At 43.2% G+C, this 26,865-nt stretch overlaps 1 protein-coding gene across 1 annotated transcript in view; it reads right to left on the bottom strand.

Annotated features, from left to right (window-relative positions):
• Positions 1–26,865, bottom strand: part of LOC126195258 (RNA-binding protein 42-like) — a 358,082-nt gene that overhangs the window by 313,738 nt on the left and 17,479 nt on the right. Inside the window, exon 2 of the mRNA XM_049933783.1 lies at positions 4,951–5,285. Within this exon, the coding sequence (XP_049789740.1) occupies positions 4,951–5,285 (335 nt within the window). The remainder of the gene's footprint in view (positions 1–4,950; positions 5,286–26,865) is intronic.

The following is a 26,865-nucleotide window of genomic DNA, read 5'->3' as shown; positions in this document are numbered from 1 at the left end:
TTGATGCAGCATCTGATGCCCCACATTCTTTCCTACAATAATCATAATTATATTTATTCCTACTGATCACACTTCATCCCTCATCCTACAGTACTTTAGCATTTTACTTTCCACACCTGCCCACGCTACACGCACTTATGATCCTTGGCCTAACTCATCACCCTTTCCCCTCTCTTCCCTTATACATTCCTTTTCTCCCATGTTTATGTATTCTTTCAATGTGTTTGTGCATATTTTTATGTGGTATCATGCATCTTACCCAGCTCCTCTCACAACCATCAACACCTATTTTATCCTTTCCCATAGGAATGGACCACTGTTCCATCTATCTGCATCAGTTCACAGAAGTATCCCTTCTCCTGGCTAAAATCCAATCCCACGACCTATTTGTTAAATGTTGATGAAACCATGGAATCTACCTAAATGGCATAACCATAAAAGCTTCTTTCTCCAGATCCCATCCCTCCTTTCACAATGACCTCCATCTTTTCAGATTCCACCAGTATCTGGACCTCACGAACCTAGTCCTGCAAAAACACATCTCCATGGCACAGGCAACCTAGCACCACCTCTGCTCCCTTCGAAGGATGCTGTTACTTCGCAAGTCCTACTTCATACATCACATGTCTGAAACAGAATCCTTGCTCTCCAGCATCTGGAGCAGCATTTCAGACACCAACGCTGCAAATTATCCAACCTTCTGCCTGGGGGTACCACTAACAGTGTTCCTCCTCATTCACCCCTCATAGCACCTAAACCCTCCCTTGCTGACCTTTTCAACTTGTCACATCCCAAAACTCCCTACCAACACTCCACCAAATGCAGAGCCGAAACATTCACGTAACACTCTTCTCAACATTTCCACCAAAACCCTCAGCTCCAAAGAAGTTTCAGTCCTATCCAAACACCATGCCTTTAGCCCTACATCCAAATTTAACTATGCTGGACTTGTCAAAGACCTACTTTCCTCCTCACGATCCCTGCAATGGAAAAACTTCTTTGCCGCCAATCCCTCTAACCAACTCAACTTAATTACAACATCAAACCCTGCCTCTCTCAGTTCTTACCATTGTCCAACCGTGATCCCTCTCCCACCCACCTAACCATCCGCTGGTCACCTTCCAGGAACTCCTTACTTCCAGCTTAGCCTCACTATCTTTCACCAGGTCCCTTCCTCAGACCACCAATCTTTCAGCAGAACAAAGATTACCTATACACAATCTCAAAACAAATCCTGACCTAATCATACTACCTGCAGACAAAGGTTCCACACTGTTGTTACGAAACACAGTGACTCCCTGGCAGCTGGCCTCTGCCAATTATCTGAGTCTTCCACAGATAAACTCTGCCAGAGTGAGCCCATCCCAGAAATATATTATAACCTCCAATCCCTGCTCAAAGCCTTAGGTACTTCCCAGAACCTCTCCCCTGAATTCATTTCCCTCCTCAACCCCATGACAACATGCACATCCACCACCTATATGCTCCCCAAAACACACGAACTGAACAATCTTGGATGTCCCATTGTGGTTGGTTATTGAGACCCAACTGAAAGAGTTTTGTTCCTCATTGACCAACACCTCCAACCAATTGCCCGTGATCTAGCCTCCCACGCCAAGGATACCAACCACTTCCTTCACCACCTCTCCACCATCCCCACCCCATTACCTTCTGGATACTTACTAGTTGATGTTAATGCCACCTCCTATACACCAACATCCCTCAAATCCATGTCCTTACAGCTTTGGAACACTACCTTTCCCAAATGTCCTTCAGACTCCAAACGCACTACCTCTTTCCTCATACACTTTACTATCTGTATCCTAACCCACAACTACTTCTTCTTTGAAGGGAAAGTATACAAACAAATTGGCAGCACAGTCATGGGCACCTGCATGGCACCTTCCTATGCCAACCTGCTTATGGGCCATCCACAGACTTTACTAGCCTCCCCAAATTCCAAACCCTAGTCTGCTTCAGGTTCATTGAGGATATCTTCATGATCTAGACTCAGGACTAAGACAGCCTATCTTCATTCCTTCACAACCTCAACACCTTCTCTCACTTCTGCTTCACCTGGTCCTCCTAAATCCAGCATGCCACCTTCCAAGAAGCTTATCTCCTCCTCTCTGATGGCTCCATTATCACCTCTGTCTACATTAAACCCACCGACCACCAACAGTACCTGCATTTCTACATCTTTCATCCCATTCACATCAAAAAATTCCTCCCATATGGCCTAGCCATCCAGGAGTGGCATATCTGCAGTGACGAGAACTCCCTTGCCCAGTATGCTTATGGTCTCACCGAGGCCTTCACGAACATGCACTATCCCCCAGATCTAATCTGCAAACAGATATCCCATGTCATTTCCCCTCACATCCCCAATCCATCCTCAACCCACAAGAACCACCCACAAACGAGTGCCCCCTTTGTCGCCCAATACCCCCTGGACTTGAACAAGTGAGCCACACCCTTTACCAGGGCTTTAATTACTTACCATCATGCTCTGGAATGAGGGACATCTCACCCGAGATCCTTCCCATCCCTCCTAAAGTGGTGTTCCATCACCCATCCAACTTACACAACATTCTAGTCCATCTCTATACTGCTACTAATCCCAATCTTGCACCACAAGGATCATATCCTTGTGGAAGACCCAGATATAATGATTGCCCAATCTACCCACCAAGCAGTCCTATTCCAGTCCTGTCACAGGTTTATCCTATCCCATCAGGGGCTGAGCCACATGGAAAGCAGCCATGTCATTTACCAGCTCTGCTGCAATTGCTGCATAGCTTTTTATAATGGTACGACTACCAACCAGCTGTCCACCAGGATGAACAGCCACCACCAAACTGTGGCCAAGAGCAAAGTAGACCACCGTGCGGCACAACATGCAACTGAACATACCATGCTTGATTTTAATGGCTGCTTCACAACCCGAACCATGTGGATCCTCTCCTACACCATCAGCTTCTCTGAAGAGCACAGATGGGGATTACCCTTACAACACATTTTCTGCACCTGTAATTATCCCGGCCTCAACCTACAAAAACATACTATTCCCACATCTTCCACCCAACACTTTCCACCCCCGTCCTATTATCTCCTCCCCATTCTTGTTTCCCACACTCTTTGTTAGCCTCCCTCTGCCAATGCATCTGCCCATCTTTCCCCACTCCTCTCCTTTTTCGTGCATTCTAGTCCCTGCATACTCCAGCAGTTTGCATTTGTCTTGTTTCCCCCCTCCCTGACTACTATTACTGTCACTATCCCTTTCCCTTTACCTGGTCCCTCCAGACTGCTGATTCTTTCCCACATAATAATTGCAGTCTGGCCCATGCTGCTGTAGTTTGCGGTCAAGTCTGCGTGAGGTGTGCTTGCTTGTGTGAATAAATGGTATGTGTGTGTCTTCCTTTTCTGACAAAGGCTATGGCTGAAAGCTTACATGTAAGCTGTGCCTGTATGCAACTTAACGTTTCATCTTTATGGTAAGAAGCACTCTATCTTTTTCTACAGTGTTGATATTCCTACTTGGAGTTTGCAGCATTTAATTTACATACATTGTTTTCCTTCATTCACAACTTTAATATGGATTACTATTCAGGTGTAACTCAGTGGGTTCACGTACCCTGTTCAAGTGGCACAAAAAAGCAGTTAGATGTACATCAGCTAGCTAGTTAGTTTGTTTCATCTTCTATGGGTCATTTGAACAATAAATTGTAATGATGTGGAATGTGTCATTTTACATTCACAAATTAATTTGTAAATATGGCTAATGCTTGCCATTTACAAGTTATTTATTTACTTTTTAAATGTACAGACATAAGTTAGCAATTTCTACCCACCATCTTTTGCACATTACAATAGAAGGAGTTGTCAAGGAGAATTTTTTTTCAGCTGCTGCAAAAATCATTTTAAAGTAGTTAAGATAATAACACCGCCTAGTATGTATACCTATAATTGTTTAATTTATGCTAAAGGAAACAAAGAATTTTAACTGAGGATCCAGAGTGCAAGGCCAGAATATTCGAAAAGTAGTTATTATTACTGTTGTTATTATTTCAACACCTATCTCTACTTGATTTGCATAAGCGTTTTTATGTAACATACTTATTGTTGTCAAACAATGGAAAATCCATGAAGGAATGAAAGAATATTATGAGAAGGATAGTTGCTACTTACCATTCTGTGGAGACGCTGAGCCACAGATAGGAACGACAACAAAAAAACTCTCGGAAAATGAGCATTCAGCCAAAAAGGCCTTTGTCGAAAATAGAACACACACACACACACACACACACACACACACACACACACACACACACACCACAGTCTGTGGCAGCTGAAGCTAGACTGCGAGCAGCAGTGCATGATGGGAGAGGCAACAGCGTGGTGGGACTGAGGAGGAGGCTGGGGCGGGAGCAGGGTAGGGGTGAGGGACAGTAAAGTTCTGCTTGTGGGAACATTCAGGGACAAGGTGGAGAGAGGTTAGGGCAGCTAGGTGCAGTCGGGAAGTTAAATGGTGGGTGGTGGGAAGGAGGAGAGGGAGGGGGGAGTAGAAGTAAAGGAGAGAAGTAACAAGACAGCGATCATGTGTGTGTGAGTTGCGTTTGCGTGCGTGTGTGTGTGTGTGTGTGTGTGTGTGTGTGTGTGTGTGTTGTCTATCTTCAACAAAGGCCTTGTTGGCCAGAAGCTACTTTCTGACAGTCTTTTTGTTGTGCCTATCTGCACCTCAGCATATCCCCTATTAGTATTGTATTGTTTTATGTACTGAACACACTGACACAGCCAACTGCATAGAAAACATACAGAAAGGCAATTAAATATTCTACTCTATTCTATTCTATCCCATTCTATTTTATATGACACTGTCTTTAGTTCCATGCCATCAGCTGTTACATAAAAGACACAAATTAGTAAGTAGATAGTACAAGAGAAACTTACGATGTCGCACTGGAGGTCCCCTCTGCACTTGATGTGGAACCAACACAGGTGGAGGAGGTGGCGGCGGTGGCGGCGGGGGAGGGGGCGGCGGCGGAGGAATTCCTGCATAGGGAGCGACAGGCTGTATTATTGGTGCAAACGTCAGTGGTGGATCGGTCTGATAATCTGGGACTGCAGGTACCATCTGCTGTTCTTCCAGTCGCCGCTGCACTTGATTGTAGGTATTGGCACCTATAACTGCTCGTTGTGCTTGCACCGTAGTCACAGGTGGCTGCTGCGGTGGAGGTGGAGGCGGTGGAGGTGGAAGAACAGGCAAGGCGATTTCAGCCTCAAACCTGCAATAATTGAAAGAAAAATGGTGCTCATTTTCTTCTAAAGTATTTTACAGAATAACTGTTCTGCTAAACAATATGAAATGCCACATAGTAAGATTCAGTCTATATCAGTTGAGCTTGTTTGATTCAGTTCTCCATATTCCTCCCAATTCCCTCTAACTATGCAAGTGAAAACTCCGCAGAAAAACTTGCTGTAGTAGGTCAACTAGACCAAGCAGAGCGTCTTCACCTACCGTAGCTATAGTAAAAGCAAATGAGAAGAAAACAGTTACAGTAGAAAATGCAATATGCGTAGATGGAAAATAGTGCTTCCTTCCCATTAAAGTGGCTTTTTAGTCAAAGACAGACTGAAGAGGAAACCCACAAAATAAAAATAGACAAAAATAGACATACGTGACAAGGCTATCACCAAGAGTAACCCAGGGAAGTGATAGGATGATTGTTACTCTCTACAAACAGAAATGATCTGGCGGACAGGATGAGCAGCAGTCTGCGGCTGTTTGCTGACAATGCAGTAATGTACAGGAAGGTGTCGTCATAGAGTGACTATAGGATACAAGATGTCTTAGACAAAATTTCTAGTTGGTGTGATGAATGGCAGCTAGCTCTAAATATAGAAAAATATAAGTTAATGGAGATGAGTAAGAAAAACAAAAACATCAAAGAATGGAAAATCCAGGATGGAATGTAACAATATTATGAAAAGGAATGTTGCTACTCACCAAGTCACAGATAGGCACAACAAAAAGACGGTCAGAAAATGAGGTTTCAGCCAACAAGGCCATTATCGAAAATAGACCCCACACACACACACACACACACACACACACACACACCACCTATCACACCAATGGCAAGGCTACCTGTGAAACCAGTCATGTGATCTACAAGCTAAGCTGCAATCACTCTGCTGCATTCTATGTGGGCATCAAAACCAACAAGCTGTCTGTCTGTCTGTCCACATGAATGGTCATCGACAAACTGTGGCCAAGAAACAAATGGACCCCCTGCTGCTGAGCACACTGCCCAACATGACACCCTTCATTTCAATGACTGCTTCACAGCTTGTGCCATATGCATCCTTCTCACCAATGCCAGCTTTTCTGAACTGCGCAGGTGGAAACTCTCCCTGCAATATATCCTATGTTCCTATACCCTCCTGGTCTCAACCTTTGTTACTCATTTTTCTCACCCATCCAGACCCTTCCCTGTTCCCATTCAACACTACACAGCCCTCATTCCACCAATGCACCCAGTCTTTTTACTTCTCTCCTTTTTCGCTACCCCCCCTCCCCCCGCTTCTCCCCTGCCATTCGTCTAACCTTCTGACTTCACCTAGCTGCCCTACCCTCTCTCCCCCTCATCCTTGCACACTCCCCAGCAGCACTTCACTGTTCCCCACCCCACCCCGCTATTCCTCCCCCTCCCTGTCCGAGCCTCCTCCTTACCCCCACCCAGTTGCTGCTCCCATCATGCACTGCTGCTGTTGTTCGCAGTGTGGCTTCAGCTGCCAGAGGCTGCAGTCGTGTGTGAGTTACACTTGTGTGTGTGTGTGTGTGTGTGTGTGTGTGTGTGTGTGTGTGTGTGTGTGTGTGTGTGTGTGTAGTGTCATCTATTTTCGACAAAGGCCTTGTCGGCCAAAAGCTTATATTGTGACAGCCTTTTTGTTGTGCCTATCTGCGACTCAGCATCTCTGCTATATGGTAAGTAGCAACTTTCCTTTTCATAAGAACAAAACCATAATGTTTGAATACGGTATCAGTAGTATGCTATTTTACAGTCATACCGATTACATATCTAGGTGTAGTACTGCAAAGCACTATGAAATGTAATGAACGTATAAGGACTGTAGTAGGGAAGGAGAATGGCCGACTTTGGTTTATTAGGAGAATGTTAATGTTTGGAAAGTGCAGTTCATCTGTAAAGGAGGCCACATATAGGGCAGTAGTGCGACCCATTGTTGAGTACTGTTCGAGTGTTTGGGATCTGCACCAGGTCAGATTAAAGAAAGACGCCAAAGCAATTCAGAGATGAGCTGCAAGATTTGTTACCTGTACATTCTATTAAAAAAAAAAAAAAAAACACGTAAGTGTTATGGAGAGACTTCAGGAACTCAAATGGGAATCACTGGAGAGAAGGTGATGTTCTTTTTGAGTAGCACTATTGAGAAAATTTAGAGAACTGGCATTTGAAGCTGACTGCAGAACGATTCCACTGCCACCAACATACCTTTCACATAAGGACCATCAAGATAAGATAAGAGAGATTAGGGCTCGTATAGAGGCATATAGACAGTCGTTTTCCCCTTACTCTATTTGCGAGTGAAACAGAAAAGGAAATTACTAGTAGTGTTACAGGGTGCCATCCAACACGTACCATATGGTGGCTTGCGGAGTATGTATGTAGGTGTGCATGTAGAGGTGGAAGTGCTTGTATGTGACTAATGCAACACACAGTCACAACATTCACAGGGTCAGATATAACATACGTGTGTTTGAGATTCTCACTAGCCATGACAATATATTGTCAAATATGCATTTACTGTCGATTTGTTAATCACAGCTGTCAGAGCAATGCATTTTTTATTTTTTATTATTTCAGCATCATTAAAAAAATCATGGAAATTCTACATAACAAACAAATAATATTAGACGTGATACATTTCATACCTGAAAAACCTATTCTATCGAAAAAGAACAGAACTGGCATGAACACTGCTTGTAGATATAAATATTATAAATGGCAATCAAATATTTTCTGTTCGAAAGTCCTACAGCCCAGAACTGGTAGGCCAATCACGTAAACTCGCCATAAGGACTGACGTAACCATCCCATCGAAGCACCAGGTTGAAGTCACATATTTGGTAAAACACCGTGTCCTGCTGTGTGAAGAAGTCATAACTGCCTGCTGCATATTCACAACAGACAGGACTTGTTGAAACTTTAGGGCCTTTATTAAGGGATCAAAGGCATAATAATTGCATGAGAAGAGATCGGAACTATGGGTCAGATGCTCAAGTGTCTCCCACTTGAGCTGGTGTAACTTCTGCATCACAACATTCGGGATATGGACACGTGTGTTAGCATGAATCAGCAGCATCACTTGTTGCAGTTTTCCTGGATATTTTGCCTTAATTACATCCCACAGTTTCTCCAGTAATGTACTCTAGTGATGGAGGAGCCAGGTTCCTAGAAATCAACAAGCAATGGACCCCGGAAATCAAAGAACAGAGTGAGCATCACCTTTCCAGCAAATGGTAGGCTCTTGAACTTCCCAGGGCAAGGGCATGATTGATGATACCATTGTTCCCATTTTTGGCACCAGTTTCTGTCACCTGAAAGGATGAGCTCATGGAATGCATTACTTCAACAATGAAATACATGAGTTGCTTCAGGCAGACAGCCATCTGATCTGCTGTTTGTTTGACATTCAAAACCCAGGGTATCCACTGGATGCAGACCTTACAGAAGCCTAACTCCTGTTGGGTAATGTGTTGCACGCCCGAAGCTGCAGAGTGATCATTTGCTAGTGAACGAATGGTTAAGTGCCAGTCTGCCTTAATCCCATCGTCAACTGCCCACTTGTTTTTGTCCATAATGGATGAGGCTGGTCTTCCAGATCGACCAGCGTCCTGTGTGGAATTGCGTCCAGCACGGAACTTGATGCACCATTCCCCAAAAGTGATTTTCGACAGATTCCCCACACACATTCTCCAATCACGATGGATGTCTACCCATGTTTGTCATTTGGCAGTCAAGCAAAGAACAACAGCAAGTTGTTCCTGTTTGGTTGAACTTGATAGTAAAGTCCCCTTAGTCCACATTGCCACATTTACCACATGCACAGCAGAATGACACAAATGCTAAACTAATCCCTCACCTACATGTCAGTGTTTATATACCAGCACTGGAGTCACAATGGGTGGCATATACACTGTAGCAATGTTCTCGAAAAGAAACTTTCTGATATCTGTGTATAGATCCCTAGTGGTAACATGTTTGTTTTCTTTAAACAATTCACTTCTTAACTAGAAAAAATACTACTAAAACAACTCCAAAAGTGTCATGGTGATATTAACTTTCTGTAAGAAGGAAGATTTTTTGTTTTGTTATGGTTTTAGGGCACAAAACTCTACGGTCATTAGCGCCCGGTCTGTGACTTAGGAAAAGCTAAAAAAAAAAAACGAAACTGGAAACCAGCAGCAACGGGAGCAAAACTCAAAAAAGTGGGGAAACCAAAAACAGAAGGAAAGCTTAAAAAACTAGTATAGAAGGGGGCCAAGAAGGAAGACAACAAGTTTAACATCCCATCAGAAGTATGGCCATTAGAGATGGAAAACAAGCTCGGATTACTAAAGGTTGTGGAAGGGAATCCTGGCATTTGACTGGAGCAATTTAGGGAAATCACGGAAAACGTAAACCCAGAAGGCCAGACTGGGATTTGTATCATTATCCTCCTGAATGCGAGTCCAGTGTTTTTCAATGCCCAAAAATTTGTTAATGTTACATTATTGTAGTATATGTAGTTCACTGACAGATTTGCTTCAGAGGTCAGGCACGCCGCTGCTTTATTTTGTAGGCTGTTTCTCAGCAGATGATTTGCTGCGCTGCTTACTGCAAAGCCTCCTACATCCGCCACAATGTCTGCAGGTACAAGCCATGCCACAACTTCCTGTTTTCTGCTTGAAAATTGTACTATTTGTATCAGTAAACCTATGACAAATATTAAAAATGCATCATTTAAAAACAGCAAAAATTAAAACTGGTCTGAACTATTGACCTCCCCAATCACAAACATAAGCCTAGTTTTTTCTTATATGTCAATGACACAAATATACTGATAACCAGTGGACAGGGGCATCCAACTTGTAGCCAATGAAAGAACTACTCATGCATAATCCTAGTTTGAGGCAAGGAGAATACTTTTAAACATACAGAAAACTGTAAGCGTGAACTTCTGCATGAGATGCAACACTATTTCTTGCTGTGCAGATATACATATTATTATAAACGGAGATGTAATTGTACAAGATGCTAAATTTCTCGAACTGTTTATCAGTAATACACTAAAGAAGCTGCGTGCAGAGGTGTCATAAAAAACCTTTGCACAATCTTTTTTATTATTAATTAGATCAATTAGAGATACTACTGACATAAATACTTGTCTACCATACGCTATTTGAATCCATTAAGATTTTTTTGTTACAGAAACAAGGTATTAAAATAATGGCACCAGCAAAGGAACCAAAGCACTGGAAATCACTATTCCATTGTTCAAAATTGTTCCACTGCTGAGCATTTATGTACTAAAGTAAACATGTGGCACAGTACACCACATGGAATCCTCATACAAAAATCCAGGTCACCAACTCAAGAACACTAAAAATTTCAAATTATACACATGAAACAAAAATATATGCAAATGATTAAAATGCAAGGAATTAAAAATACTCAATGATCTGCCAACAAACATCAAGTAAGCCAAATGTCTAAGCAAACAATGAGGTCAACCATAACTTGCAGTACTGGTCATTGGCTTTGACTTGTAATGTAAGGTTCTGTGTTGTGTTATGTGATGCCACATGAAGATGGCATTGTATAGTATGTGACTGTGCTCTTTAGTGCTGAATGTCGATTTTTCTTTCTTTTTTAAAAAAAAATATGGTTTTAGGGTGAAAACAGCTATGGTCATAAGTGCCCATTCTGTGGCTTAATGAAGGGTCAAATCAGGAATTTAAATCAGCAGGAATGGGAGCAAAACTCGAGGAGGAGGGAAACTAAAATCGAAAGGAAATCTTAGAAAAGTGTTACTGAAGGGGGGCTTTTCCCCGAAAATAGCTTCAAATGACCAATGTCATCTCACTAACACTTATAAACTCAAGGACGTGATCGGCTGAGCGCACATCATCTGCTGAAAAGGAAGATATGTCAGGCGACAGCTGTAAACAGGCGCATAGCGGATTAAATAGGGAAACTGAAGTAAAAGGTGTCTACCGTCCACAACTGAGAGCAGTGGGGACACAGCGGGGAGGATTGCCACTTAAAAGGTGTCGATGGCTAAAAAGGCAGTGCCAAATCCGGAGTCTAGTTAAAATTACCATCTCCCGACGGCGAGGCTGGGAGGAGGAGGTCCAAGCACAGGGAAAAGGTTTTATGTCCCGTAATTTATTATCCTGAAGTGCATATTAATGTGTGTGCCATAAAAGAGCAATGTCATGACATAAAACGCTCTGTAGATTGGCAAAGGGAACCATACGAACAGTGGGCCGAGGAAGAGAGACAGCAGCCTTTGCCGCTATATTGGCTGCCTCATTTCCACATATACCAATGTGTCCTGGGATCCAAAGGAATGCCATAGAGACGCCCCCCAAGTGGAGCATGTGGAGGCAGTCATGAATCCAGTGGACCAGAGGGTGGACGGATTAAAGACCTTGGAGGTTGAGAAGAGAGCTGAGCAAATAATATATACTGTATCTACTGATGGCAACAGATATATTGGACAGCCTGGAGAACAGCATAAAGTTACACAGTAAAAAGCGAACATTGAGCAAGATGCTGAAATCAATAGGGGTATCGTCAATAATACAGGCACTCCCAACACCAAAGGTGGTCTTGGAGCCATCAGCATAAATAAATGTGGCATCCTCCATTTGTGCGTATAGAGCAGCAAATGCCCGCAGTAAACATTACGAGGGGGGGGGGGCAGGGGTACCATCCTTGGGAAGCTGACAAAGGTCACGGAGAAGGCAGGTCCGGGAGCGAAGTCCAGGTGGCGTCGTACTCCCATTTGTCAAGAAAGTTTTACGGTATTGGAAGGAAAGTGAATGTAGCAGTTGATGGAAGCAGACTCCCGGTGATAGTAGAGAGGAATGGCTGCCTGCATAGCCTAAATCCAAGGAGCCATCGAAAAAAAGGGCACAGGTTGGATGAGCAGGCATGGAAGACAGATGATTAGCGTAACAACTCAGAAGGACAACTCGCCGATTGTACAGTAGAGGTTCAGCAGTCTCAGTGTAAAGACTCTCCACGGGGATAGTGTAAAAAGCTCCAGATGCTAAACGGTGGTCGACAGAATCTAGACACTGAAGAATAGACAGCCATGCATGCAGAGGAATAAACTATGCTTCCATAGTTCAATTTCGAGCGCAATAAGGCACGATATAGGCAGAGGAGGACCACTCAGTCCGCTGCCCAGGAGGTACCAATCATAACATGAAGGGTGTTGAGGGTCTGAAGACAGTGAGCCAAAAGATATGAAACATGGGAAGACCAGCACAGTTTTTTGTCAAACATAAGTCCTAAGATTTGGCAACACGTGCAAATGGAAGGTCAACAGGGCCTAGATGTAGGGAAGGTTGATAAAGTTCCGTATGATGCCAAAAACTTACACAGACAGTCTTACTAGGAAGCTGGGTTCAATGCTCCACGAGTGGAGGTGATCGAGACATCCTTGAAGAGGTTGTTCAAGAAGGCTGGTCCATTGAGAATTGTAGTAGATTGCAAAATCGTTGACAAAGAGGGAGCCCAAGACATTGGAAAGGAGACAATCCATAATTGGACTTCTGGCAATGGCAAATAGTACAACACTTTGCATGGAGCCCTGCAGCATGCCGTTTTCTTGGGAGAAAGTACAGGATATAGTAGTGTTCACCTGCACCTTAAATGTGCGCTCTGTCATAAATTCACAGATGAGAAGGGGTAGCCAACCTCAAAAGCCCCAACAGAACAGCTTGCGGAGGATGCCTGTCCAACAGGTATCATGTGCCTTCCCCAAATCAAAAAATTTAGCTACCATTTGGAGTTTCCTGAGAAAATTGTTCATGATGTAAGTGGAGAGAGCAACAAGATGATCAATTGTGGAATGATGCTTTCAGAAACCGCATTTGGCAGTTGTTAAAAGTTTCGGGACTCCAGCCACCAGCCTAAATGGCAATTTACCATACAATCCAAAACCTCACAAACACTACTCGTGAGAGAGATTGGGCGATAGCTGGAGGGGAGATGTTTGTCCTTTCCAGGATTTGGAACAGGGATGATGATAGCTTCCCGCCACCTTCTGGGAAAGGTACTGTCGACCCAAAGTTCATTATAAAGGCAAAGGAGGTAGCACAGACTAGGGTATGATAGATGCAGCAACATTTGGATGTGGATACCATCAGGTCCAGGAGCAGAAGAGTGAGAGGAGAAGAGTGCATGTCTGAGTTCCCACATAGAAAAAAACGGCAGTATAACTTTCATGATTTTGAGAGGAAAAAGCAAGAGGTCGCTCTTCTGTTACCCATTTCTTCGGGAGAAAGGCTGGTGGGTAATTAGAAGAGCTCAAAATCTCAGCTCAGTCAGGCTGCAGACGTGTGTGCAAGTTGTGTTTGCATGAGTGTGTGTGTTTGCATGTGTGTCTATTGCTGACAAAGGGCTTAATGACCGAAAGCTATAATTGTGTGAATCTTTTTGTTGTGCCTATCGTGGCTCAGCATCTCCGCTATATGGTGAGTAGCAACTTTCCTTCTCACATTGTAAGTGTTGTGTTGGAGCTTTATTAATACGTTATTGTGGCGTCAGTAGTTATTGGCTACATATTTGATTTTTTTGTTTGCATTTGTAATTAGATACGAATATGATGTGGAAATTAATTATTAGTTCATTGAATGGTGCAATGGGTGATGATGTGGCCACAGCAGTAAAGTTCCTCCAGAGTTTCTTTTCATTTTTTTATTGTAGTATGTGTGTTTATACTTTATATGCACGATTGTGCTTTGGTTGTATGCAGAAATTGCCATTAATAGAATTTTTTATGAATTTGTGGGTTGTGTTATTAGATGCAGTTCATAACAATTAATTAAGATTGATGGGTACCATGGAGTTTGTTCTAGCTATTTCTGCCAGGTTAGGTCTTTGATAATACGTACATGAGCAAGATTTGGTATTATGGCATCAGGGAATAATGGTTTTGATCTTAATATTTGCTACTCAACATTCAAAGAGTAAATGATAAGGAATTTATTGTAAATAATTTTGGACTAGAGAAAAAGTTTCGCTTTTTTTTTTTTTTTTTTTTTGTCTGACTGAATATTACGCTTCTGAGAGTAAACTAATAGTTGTTAAATTTGATAACTATAAAATATCGAATAGTTGCTGCAGAAAACTGGCATGGCAATTTATGTTAACCACTCACTCAGCCATTAGATTGGAATTAAACAGATTTTTTTTTTTTTGTGTGTGTGAACAAGAGAACTTTGAAGCTGCTGTTATAGTTACTGACACTTTTTTAAGTTAGTAGTAATAGCATTGTACAGATACGAAGAGACATCATCAACGTATTTTTAGAAACATTGGACATCTGTTAAACATGTTTAAGGAGACTAGATGGATACATTACAATATTTTAATAGGTACTTATTTGAATGCAGGTTTTGATGTAACAACACATGAACACAATGTCACTGAACTAAAATCCTAGCTGGACCTGGTAGTCTAGTGGTACAGCATTTGACTGGAATACAATCAAATATTGGTATCAGATTTTTCAGTCTGCTTTGTAACATGCATTCATCTCTTAATGGTGTAAGAACTCACCAAAAATATTGACACATGGTTCTGATTACATGCTAAACTTTAGGTCCTCTTTTCCCTGTTGGATAACTGGAGTAGGTCAGGGACAGCAAGTCGTCGAAGTGGTGTCCACCCGAAAGACTTGCACAAGGCCAGTGAGGCACATAAAATTATTATTGTAGTAGTAGTTGTTGTTGTTGTAGTTGTTGTGGTGGTGGTGGTGGTGGTGGTGGTGGTGGTGGTGGTGATGGTCTTCAGTCCGGAGACTGCAGATGCAGCTCTCCATGCTACTCTATCCTGTGCAAGCCTCTTCATCTCCGAATAACTACTGCAACTTGCATCTGTCTGAATCTGCTTAGCTTATTCATCTCTTAGTCTCCCTCTATGATTTTTACCATCCATGCTTCCCTCTTGTGCTAAGCTGGTGATGCCTTGATGCCTCAGAACATATCCTACCAACCGATCGCTTCTTCTTGTCAAGTTGTGCCATAAATTCCCCTTCTCCCCAATTCTGTTCAGTACCTTCTCATTACTTACGTGATGTACCGATCCAATCTTGAGCATTCCTCTGCAGCACCACATTTTGAAAATTTTTATTCTCTTCTTGTCTAAACTGTTTATTATCCATGTTTCACTTCCATACATGGCTACACTCCATACAAATACTTTAAGAAATGACTTCCTGACCCTTAAATCTATATTTGATGTTAACAAATTTCTCTTTGTCAGAAACACTTTCCTTGCCATAGCCAGTCTACATTTTATATCCTCTCTAATGCGGCAATCATCAATTATTTTGCTACCCAGATAATAAAACTCATTTACTACTTTAAGTGTTTCATTTCCTAATCTCATTCCTTCAGCATCACCTAATTTAACTCAACTACATTCCATTATCCTCATTTTGCTTTTGTTGATGTTCATCTTATATCCTCCTTTCAAGACACTGTCCATCCGTTCAGCTGCTCTTCCAGGTCCTTTGCTGTCTCTGGCAGAATTAAAACACTGTCGGTAAACCTCGAAGTTTTCATTTCTTCTCCATGGATTTTAATTCCTATTCCAAATTTTTCTTTTGTATCCTTTACTGCTTGCACAATATACAGATTAAATAACATCGGGGATAGGCTACAACCGTATCTCACTCCCTTCTCAACCACCGCTTCCCTTTCATGCCCCTCAACCCTTATGACTGCCACCTGGTTTCTGTGCAGATTGTAAACAGCCTTTTGCTCCCTGTATTTTACCCCTGCCCCTTCAGAATCTGAAAGAGAGTATTCCAGTCAACATTGTCAAAAGCTTTCTCTTAAGATAGGTCATGGGGTCAGTATTGCCTCGCAAGTACCAACATTTCTACAGAATCCAAACTGATCTTCCCCGAGGTCGGCTTCTAACAGTTTTTCCATTTGTCTGTGAAGATTTGTGCTAGTATTTTGCAACCGTGACTTATTAAACTGTGAAAATTATCGAACTATCAGTTTAATAAGTCAGAAAATTATTATTGTAATTAAAAACCTACTAAGATAGTGCAATTTACTCTCTGCCAATAACAGGTCCACAAGAAATCATGCATGTCTCAACAATATTTTTTGTCAATTTTAAAAGTACACAAGAATCATGTGATGTGAAAGTGTTTCCATTTTCTGATTATAATACTGTGTCTTTAAATCATCCATATTGGTAATCCCACTTGTGGAAATAATATAACTACGCCTGTCGCAAAAGTTGCAGCCACAAGATTTGGCACTGATGATAAAACTGACAGATTTTGTTAAGTCCCTTACTGAGAGAGACCATTTTGGCCAGTTTTATGGTCACACACATAATATTATAAACTGTAGACTTTCACAGTTGGTGTTTGCTGCATTGTTGATATTTGATTTATGGGCATAAGGCCGTGATCCAAGGCATAATTCTCTGTCTAGACTTTTGAATTTTACTGCTGGCGACTTCACCAGATGCTTTAACAACTCAGAAGCTGTTACAGACTCAAAACAAGCTCAAAAAGCCAAGCTGTTTATATGTAGCCACGCAACAGTCGGTTTGTAACCTCATCGGACAGCTGTCCAAGATTGCAGTGTCACGCCGACATATGCTTTGGGGCTTGCAATGGTGAATTTGAAGGGGGAGGGAGGAGAAAGGAAAGAAATGAGAAAGAAATAATGATATCAGCTGCATCGGAGCTTCACACAAAATCAGCAGTGATGAGTGAAAATGTGCATCGGATCGGGATTCAAGCCCAGGATCTCTTACTTACCATGCAGTTGTGTTAACCACTGCACCATCCAGACACGGTGTTTATCACAAATATGCGGACTATCTCAACACGCTCTGTGGACGACTCACATTCCCATCTAGTGCCACCTATTTGCAGTCTCTGCCCGCATTCTCCATGCTCGCTAATTTTAGATTCCTACCGGAAGTCGAACAGATGTGTGCAGTGGCACAGAAGATTGTGAATTCATTGCCCATCGAAGTGAAGACATGTCCATGGACAACATGGATAGATACTGTGGATAGGTGGCACTAGATGGGAATGGGAATCGGCTGGGGAGTTCGCCAAGATAGTCGGTGCACTTGTGATAAACACTGTGTCCTGATTGCGCAGTGGTTAATGCAGCTGCCTAGTAGTAAGCAAGAGATCCTGGGTTCGAACCCTGGTCCTTCACACATTTTCGCTCATTGCCGCTGATTTCACATAAAGTTCAGATGCACCTGGTATCATTAGTTCCTTTCCTTTCCTCTCCTTTCTCCTCCCTACACATTCAATTACACAATATGTATCACAGCAGCAGATTTCACATGGTGTCTGTTCTTCCAGACACAGATATGACAAATTCATATAATTGGTGCTGTTTATTTTATTTTGCAATAGGGCATCCAACTAGACCAATTTCAATCCTCCTCCTCCTCTGTTGACATTATTTTTGTGCTTTTGAATTTCTATGATTTCTCTGTATGTCATAGTGTAGTAATTATCCTATTTTGCTAAGGCAAGAGTGTAACAATATAGCAAAGATGTTGAGTCACAGATAGGCACAACAAAAAGACTGTCACAAAATAAGCTTTCGACCAACAAGGCATCAAATTTAGACTCGAAAGTCCACATCTTATACCTCACTAACAAGCCAAGTTCCGCTTCCTTTGCATTTGTGTAATTAGTGGAATGTGAAACTACGTATTGTGGGTAGTATACAGTGTAGCACAACTGTCTGCTTTACTTACATCAATTCTCCTATTACTTATGGCCTCTCCTTCCGGTCATAATAAGATAAATCTGAAAACCATCTTTAATATACAAAACGAATTGTTAGAATAATTACCATCAGTCCAAGGCCAACACCCTCCAAACAATTATTTCAACTGCTTGATATTCTACTCTTGCTATGCGTCTACATACAAAAAAGTATAATTAATATAAAAAGGTAAAGTTCAAAACTAACTCCAATCTTTACTCTAACAATACAAGTATGTGCAATGACATCCATATAAAAATGGAAAACATGGTTTTAGCACAAAAACAAACCAACATTTAGAGTACTAGATACTACAAGAAAACTCCCAAAACAGATATAAGAAATAAAAAAGGCCTTCTTTAAGAAAGCAGGATTCAAATTTTTAATAACAAATTGCTATCACGGCATCAATGAACAGTTGTAATAAACTTGTAGCCAATAACTATATTCGTTTTCAATATGTCAATAGTGTTTTTGATCAATACTTGCCATAATGTGAATGGGAAGCTACAGAACTCCGACTTTAGTTGTACATATATGTTAACTACGTACAGCATTCAAAATACCTTTATGTAAATAACATTTTTATGTGAAAATGTCAACTAATTATTCCATATAAAACACCTTTTTCATACATTTTTGTAATTAATCAGAGCTGTATAAGCAATTCTGAAGGCAACATCATTTAGGGTACTACATACCCTTGTGTATGGTGCAGTACACCCTTGTATTTTCTTGTGAAATCCAGGCAGTGTATACTGCCTTTGGATGAATAAACAACAACAACAACAACTAATAATAATAATAATTTCAGAAGTCCTAAAACTTGTGCTGCAAAGACAATTTGCTCAAGCAACCTACTGCTTTAAAGCAGATGGATTCTTGGTGAGTAAAAACAAAAATCAATAGATGGGTTTTAGTCTTAAAAAAACAGCTCTAATAAGATGATCAAAACCATGTTAAGTATTTTGGGGTATACTTAAATGAAAATTTCCCTCGGGATCAAGACGTGAAATATATCACATCGTGAGTTGTCTATTCATTTTTTAAGGGGGCTTACGGAGTGTGAAGCAGTAATAAACTGACCAATAACTCCAACCAATTGCCAGTAAACTAGCCTCCCACATGCCAAAGACACCAACCTCTTCCATCACCGACTCTCCACCACCCCCACCCCTTTAAGCTCCTGAATCCCTACTCACACTGTTGGCGCCACCTCCCTACATGCTACATTAACATCCCTCCTGGCCATGGTCTTACTGCTACTGAACACTTCCTTTCCCAACGTCCTTAAGACTCCAAACCCACTACCTCTTGCCTCATATACCTTACTAATTTTATCCTATTACTACTTCTCCTTTGAAAATAAAGTATACAAACAAATCTGCAGCACAGTCATGGGCACCCGCATAGCACCTTCCTATGCAAACCTGGTTATGGGCCATCCAGAGGAGACTTTACTAGCCTCCCAAAATGCCAAATCCCTGATCTGGTTCAGGTTCACTGATGATATCATCATGATCTGGACTCAGGGCTAAGACACCCTATCTTCATTCCTTCACCACCTCAACACCTTCTCTCACTTCCACTTCACTTGGTCCTCCTCAACCCAGCATGCCACCTTCCTAGAAGTTGACCACCTCCTCTCTGATGGCTCCATCCTCACCTCTTTTTACACTGAACCCACCGGCTACCAACAGTAGCTGCATTTTGACACCTTTCATCTCATTCACACCAAAAAATCCCTGCCATACAGTGTAGCCACTCGGGGACAGCATATCTGCAGTAACAAGAGCTCCCTCACTCAGTATGCTGACGGGCTCACGAAGGGCTTCATAGACAGGCACTATCCCCAGACCTAGCCCACAAACAGATCTCCCGTGCTGTTTCCCTTCACATCTGCAATCCTCACAAAACCCCGAAGACCAGCCCCACAAAGGAGTGCCCCCTTCGTCACCCAATACCCCCAGCCTTTTACAAGAGAACCAAACCCTTCGCCATGGCTTTAATTACCTAACATCCTCCCCATCCCTCCTAAAGTGGTGTTCCATCGCCCATCCAACCAACACAACATTCTAGTCCATCCCTATATTGCTACCAATCATCAACACTGTGCCACAAAGATCATATCCCTGTGGATGACCCTGGTGCAAGACCTGCCCAATCCACCCATCAAGCACTTCCTATTCCAGTCCTATCACAGGTTTAACCTACCCCGTCAGGTTGATTTTAATGGCAGCTTCGTTACTCGAGCCATCTGGATCCTCCCCTCCATCATCAGCTTTTCTGAACAGTGCAGGTCAGGTTTATCCTTACAACATGTTCTCTGTTCCCGTAATTATTCCAGCCTCAACCTATGGTAACGTACTGTTCCCACGCCCTCCATCCAACAATTTCCACCACCTCTGCCCTATCATCTGCTCCTCATTCTTGTTTCTCACCCTCTTTGTTTGCCTCTCTCTGCCAAAGCACCTGCCCATCTTTCCCCATTTCTCTCCTTTTTCACTCCTTTTTTCCCCACCTCCCTGCCTCACAACCTATTAATGCTGCACCTGATGGCGTTCTACTCCCTGCATACTCCATCAGATCACGTTCGTCTCCCCCCCACCTGCACACTAGCATCCCTTTCCTTTCCCCACCCCCTCCAGATTGCTGTTTGTGTCTCACATAATAGATGCATTCTGGCCCAAGCTGCTGGACAGTGATGGTGATTTGAGGTAAGGGGTGCTCAACACCATGGTCATCAGTGTCCTGACGAAATGTCAGCATGCCAACCTCATGGGTGGGGACAAAGGCTGTTCCCACTTGCGTAGCAGTTTGTAATGTATTAAAGTCTGCCTTCCTTCCCTACGATTTAGGGATGAGGCCTGACAGTTCACAAAATTTCTCCACTTTTGTAACACTGGAATCAGTATCAGTGAGGATGGTGGGCTGACCTCCATTGAGATTGAGGGTTGCCCTTATATCAATACATAGGACATATGTTGCCAAAATATGCCGAACTGAAAGTGGCACACCAAAAACTTCACAGAGTTGAGAATCCTCCTGCCAGAGGAGGAAGCCATATGTTGAAGGACTATGTCCAATGCGCAGTCTGGTAAGCAGAACCTCCTTCCAGCGGTGAGGCTGACGTGAAGTCCGCCATGCCTGTGTAGTTGATTTGAGCGACCACAGTCTTGTTTTCTGTCAGAAAATGAGATGATGGCGTGCACCATGGTGGGAACTGACGGACAGCACCATCCCGACATGCTTCCTTGGCAACTTTGGCAGCGATGTCATTTCCGTGTATCCCGATGCGGCCAGGCACCCAGCAAAAGATCATCTCCTTGTCACGGTGTTGGAGCCTCTGTAAGGATTCATGGATGAGCTGAACCAGTTGGTCTCATGGATACATTTGGTGAAGTGCTTGTAGCGCACTAAGCAAGTCAGAACAGACAAGAAACCTCGTACAGTGATGTCTGTGAATCCTGTCCAGTGCCATCAGAATGCCATATAATTCCGCATCATAATTTGTAATTTGTTCTGGAGGATGTACTTTAAAAAATAGGACATTCTCTTTCCAGAATCCATCTGTATAAACAACAATAAAACTGTGGCATATGATTAAAATGGACAGAAAGGTAATCTGGAATACAAGTTTTGTAGCATGTCAAGCTTAAAATCACTTTTGGCCTCTGAAGACACCAAGGTGGTAATGCGTTCCATCTCTGGCTGTGTATTTGGATGTCTTATATATCCAGAGCCTTGAGATTGTCTTTAGCACTTATCCCAAATGGCTTCATCGCATGGGGCCAATTCCTGAACAGCCATTCAAAGGTGGGTTGGACCACTGCACTAAATGCCAATGACTGAGGTGATGCTGATATTTTCAGTGTCTGTCAAGCCAAAAGCATACATTGCCGAATCCATAGCAGTGGTTCACCAGCCTCTGCACACAAACTTGGAACTGGGATGGTCTGAAAGGCACCAGTTGATATCTAAATGCCCTCATGGTGGACAACGCCTAACATCTTGAGCTAGGAGGTATGGCCTGATGCATAGACCATGCTGCCATATCTAAATGTGATCGAACAAATGCCCTATAAAACTGCAGGAAGCGGGACCTGTCAGCTACCCATGTATTTCCGCTAAGACATTTCAAAATATTCAGTGACTGGAAGCCATTGGGTCTTGGCTCTTTCAGGTGTGTGAGCCAAGTTAATTTTAAGTCAAATAATAACCCCCAAAAAGCACACAGTTCCTTGAAAATGTAAAATATCGTCCTCCATTGTGAACACTGATTGGTTAAAACTTCGACAAGCACGGTTCAACCTGACCATGTTGTCATCCCTGGTGAGAACAGAAAAGTAGTTATCCCGGCCCAGATTTCCAGCCTCCTAATGGTCAACTGTAGCTGCCTCATCGAAGTTGCTGTCAGATCAGAGGAAGAGCTGAAGATTGTAAAGTCATTCACAAACAGGCATTTGACAGGCCTCCTGACAGCGGAGGAAATGCCACTGATAGCAAAGGCACACAATGTGAGACTGAGAACACTGCCTTGGGTGGACCCCATTCTCTTGAACATACCAGTCAGACGAGGCATTGCCAATGCAATAACAAAAACGCCGGTCCTCGAGAAAGGATTGGATAAGAAGTGGCAGGCATCCACATAGTTCTCATTCATGAAGTTGGTGATGGATGTTGTACCTTAAAGTAGCATAGCAATTTTTTTGAGGTCCAGAAACACACAAACCAAATAGTTTTGTCATAAGGAGGACTCCTGTATCGCCATCTCCAGTAGAATTAAGTTGTCAAGGGTGGAATGGTAGCATCTGAAACTGCACTGGGAGTGGCTCAGGTGAGCTTGGGATTCAAGTAGCCAGACAAGGTGGCAGTTGACCATGCATTCTAGAGTCTTATCCATACAACTGGTAAAGGCTACACGCTGGTAACTGTCAGGGGTGCTCCAGTCCTTGCCTGATTTTCAGAATTGAATTAATATTGCCTCCTTTCAAGTAGTGGGATATTGTCAATCAAACCAGATCTGATTGAAACAAGAGAGGAGCACAGATGACGAAGCATGGCACAATGGACCTCATCAAGCCATGGAGCAGCATCTCTGGCTGCAGACAAAGCTTGATCCAGGACTTCCTCATTATGTGAGAAGAAATTGAGCTTCCTCATCTCCGTAGTTTTATGGAAAACCTGAAAAGCAGGAGCTTGTCTGGATGATATAGTGACAGCAAAAAAGTGTTCAGCTGAAGCCTGAGCCATGTCTTCTAGTATGTCCACCAAGACCCCATTACTTGACAAGGCCACAAGGAGAGATGTACTGCCCTTACCTGAAATCCGCCTTCTTGAGTACCAAACTTGTGCAGTGGAAGTGGACCGATTAATGGAAGTCGTGAATTCCTTCCAGGAAGGCCTCTTCTGTTCTTATATCATTCACCTCGCATGTGCTCACACAGATCTGAAGCCATGAAGGTTTTCTGTAATTGGACTGTATTTGAAGTTCTGCAGAGCTGTTTATCTGGCCGATTGCCAACTGACAGTCATCATTTCACCAAGGTACAGGCTGTCATCTGAGGTGGTTAATAGACACTGCAGCAGCCCGTTGGATCTCACAAGAGACATAGGCCACCATCTCCTGTGCACAATCCTTTATTTCAAAAATGGCCCGTCGACTGTACTGCAACCAATTTGCCCTTTGTATAATCCATCTTCATGGTCTCCCATCAGCCACCGTTCTAGTCAGAAGACAGATACACACTGGGAAGAGGTCACTAGAATGTAACTCTGAAGTCACTTCCCACTGAACGGATTCTGCAATATCTGGGGAACAAAAACAAAGGTCAATGGCTGAAAAAGACTCTGTAGTTGTGGAAAAGTGTGTCACCTGACCTGCATTCAGAAGGCAGATATTCTCAGAATGGATGAATCGCTCAATCATCCGACCCCTGGAGCAAGTGGTAGCCACGCTCCACAGCATATTGTGTGCATTTAAGTCTCCCACAAGGAGGAATGGGTGTGAAGGTGTCCAGAAGAGTTCTATCAGTGCATCTGCATCCAAAGCATCATTAGGTGGAGGATACAAAGAACACAATGTGATGTTAAAGGTTGCTACAACTTTCATGGCAATTGCTTGTATGATTGTGGTAAGAGGGACAGGAGAAGAGTGGCATTTGTCATCAATGAAAACAGCCTCCCCACCTTTAGCCCTGTCTCCAGTAATAACGTCCTTCCTGTACGGGTGATACCCCGTAATGCACGAGTGTCGGTGACTTTACGATGAGTTTCTAGTAAGCTGATGTAGAACAGTTTCTCCTGGATCAGGAATTGTAATTCTTCCAAATGTGATATCCATTTAAATTCCACTGCAACACAGAAGCCTCTGTAGGAGCCATTATTAGAGATGGTTGTTCTTTTCTTTCTCCCTCAGAGGCAGTGATTTACAAGGGAGGTCAGGGGGGATGTTAGCCAGTTCCCAGCTCTGCGGTTCCTCCAATTGAAAGTCCGTATCCTACAGAACATAGTCCCCATCAGAGAGGGAGAGAGCTTCCCGATCTGAAGGTTTAACTACCACTTCGAACTACTTTTTGAAGGCTGTTTTTCTTTACTTCTCGGAGGAGTTGGTTACTTACATTGAGAGGACTGCTTCTGATGGTTGGCTGTGGTATGTGGCTTAGGGGGTAAGCCCACTGCAGACAACTTCTGAATGACTTCTGTTTCAAGTGTAGTGTTTCCCCCACAGGTGCACTGGTAAGTGCATGTGCTCATACTTGAAACTGTGGTCAGAGTTTGTGAGGAGGCATCAGACTTGGCAGTTGGCATCTTAAGGGCTGATGCAAAAGAGGTAGCAAAAACCAGGAGTTGCATAGCTTTGAAAGCTTTTTTAGCTTCACCATACGGTATGTGTCTCTTCACCTTCAACTCCTGAACTTTCCTTTCCTTGTTGTAAACCTCACACTTTCTGCTCCACACTGAGTGATCCCTGGAGCAGTTTACACATTTTGGCAGAAGTCTACAAGAACTATCCAATTCGTGAACTGAGCCTGCACAGTTGCCACAAGTAGCACTCCCATTACATCCCAGAGTGGTATGGCCAAATCTCTGACATCTGAAGCATCACGTTGGGTTAAGAACAAACGAGTGAACCATAAGACGGATATAGCCTGCAAAGATATGTTCAGGTAATTCTGGAGTTTAGTGCATAAATGTCACAGATTTTTCTAATTATAGTATTTGAGACTTGTAGCATCACGTTTTAGTAACTGAATAGTGTAAATTCGCATAGTCGTCAGTCATCTGTTTGTTTTGAACAGCTTGTGAGAAAAAGAGAGGAAAAAAATTGTTAGGGATGGATAGGGACTGCGCCTGTTGCGTACAGATTCAGGGGGAATTGGCCACCATCCGAAAACAGCTGGAAGCTGTGTTGGCCATGGTCAACAGGCTCCAGGCTGTTGCCCTGGACCACAGTAACAATGGGACACCCGAGGCGAGCACTTTGGCACCTATGGAACCTGTAGCATCGCCTGGGATCTCTGATGCCACTGCGCCCTCAGATTCGGACGTCCCTGACGGTCAGCACTTGCCTGACGATGATTGGCGAACCGTGGCGTGGTCACGAATCCCTGGGCGGAAGGCAAAAGTTTTTGCTGGCCGCAAGGCTGTACCCTTATGCTCCATAACAGGTTTGAGGTACTACCCACTGCTGATAGTACTTCTGAACCAGCAATGGCGGCCTCTTCTGTTGCGGCAGTGGCCGGTCATCCTGAGAGGTCCACACAAGCACAGAGGGTGGGATTGCTTGTCATTGGGAGCTCCAATGTTAGGCAGGTGATGGAGCCCCTTAGGGATATGGGAGCTAAGGACAGGAAGAAAACCAATGTGCACTCTGTGTGCATTCAGGGGCGGAGTCATCCAAGATGTGGAAAGGGTACTTCTGGATGCCATGAAGGGTACAGGGTGCAGCCAACTGCAGGTGGTGGCTCATGTCAGCACTAATGACGTGTGTCGCTATGGATCGGAAGAGATGCTCTCTCATTTCCGGCGGTTACCTGAGTTTGTGAAGACTGCCAGTTTTACTAGCGAGATGAAGACAGAGCTCACCATCTGCAGCATGGTTGACAGGACTGATTGTGGGCCTTTGGTACAGAGCCGAGTGGAGGGTCTGAATCAGAGGCTCAGACGGTTCTGCGACTGTGTAGGCTGCAGATTCCTCAACCTGTGCCATAGGGTGGTGGGGTTTCGGGTTCCACTAAATAGGTCAGGTGTCCACTACACACAGGAGGCAGCTACACGTGTAGCAGGGGCTGTGTGGATTGGACTGGGTGGTTTTTTAGGTTAGACAGTCTCGGGAAAGATCAAAAAGGGCTCCAGTCTCAAAGGGTACAGGGCAAAGAAACGACAAGAATCGACCAAGCAACAGTCAGTATTGTAGTTGTAAATTGTCACAGCTATGTTCGAAAAGTACCAGAACTTCAAGCGCTGATAGAAAGCACTGAAGCTGAAATCATTATAGGAGCTGGCTAAAGCCGGAGATAAATTCTGCCAAAATTTTTACAGAGGCGCAAACTGTGTTCAGAAAGGATAGATTAAATAAAGTAGGTGGTGGTGTGTTTGTGTCTGTTGGTAGTAGTTTATCTTGTTGTTGCTGTTGTTGTTGTTGTTGTTGTCTTCAGTCCTGAGACTGGTTTGATGCAGCTCTCCATGCTGTGCAAGCTTCCTCATCTCCCAGTACTTACTGCAACCTACATCCTTCTGAATCTGCTTAGTGTATTCATCTCTTGGTCTCCCTCTATGATTTTTACCCTCCACGC

This window comes from Schistocerca nitens, chromosome 7, assembly GCF_023898315.1.
Source record: "Schistocerca nitens isolate TAMUIC-IGC-003100 chromosome 7, iqSchNite1.1, whole genome shotgun sequence".
NCBI classification, from domain to species: Eukaryota; Metazoa; Arthropoda; class Insecta; order Orthoptera; family Acrididae; genus Schistocerca; species Schistocerca nitens.
The sequence above is the reverse complement of the archived record's forward strand: the minus strand, read 5'-3'. Positions and strand labels throughout refer to the sequence as shown.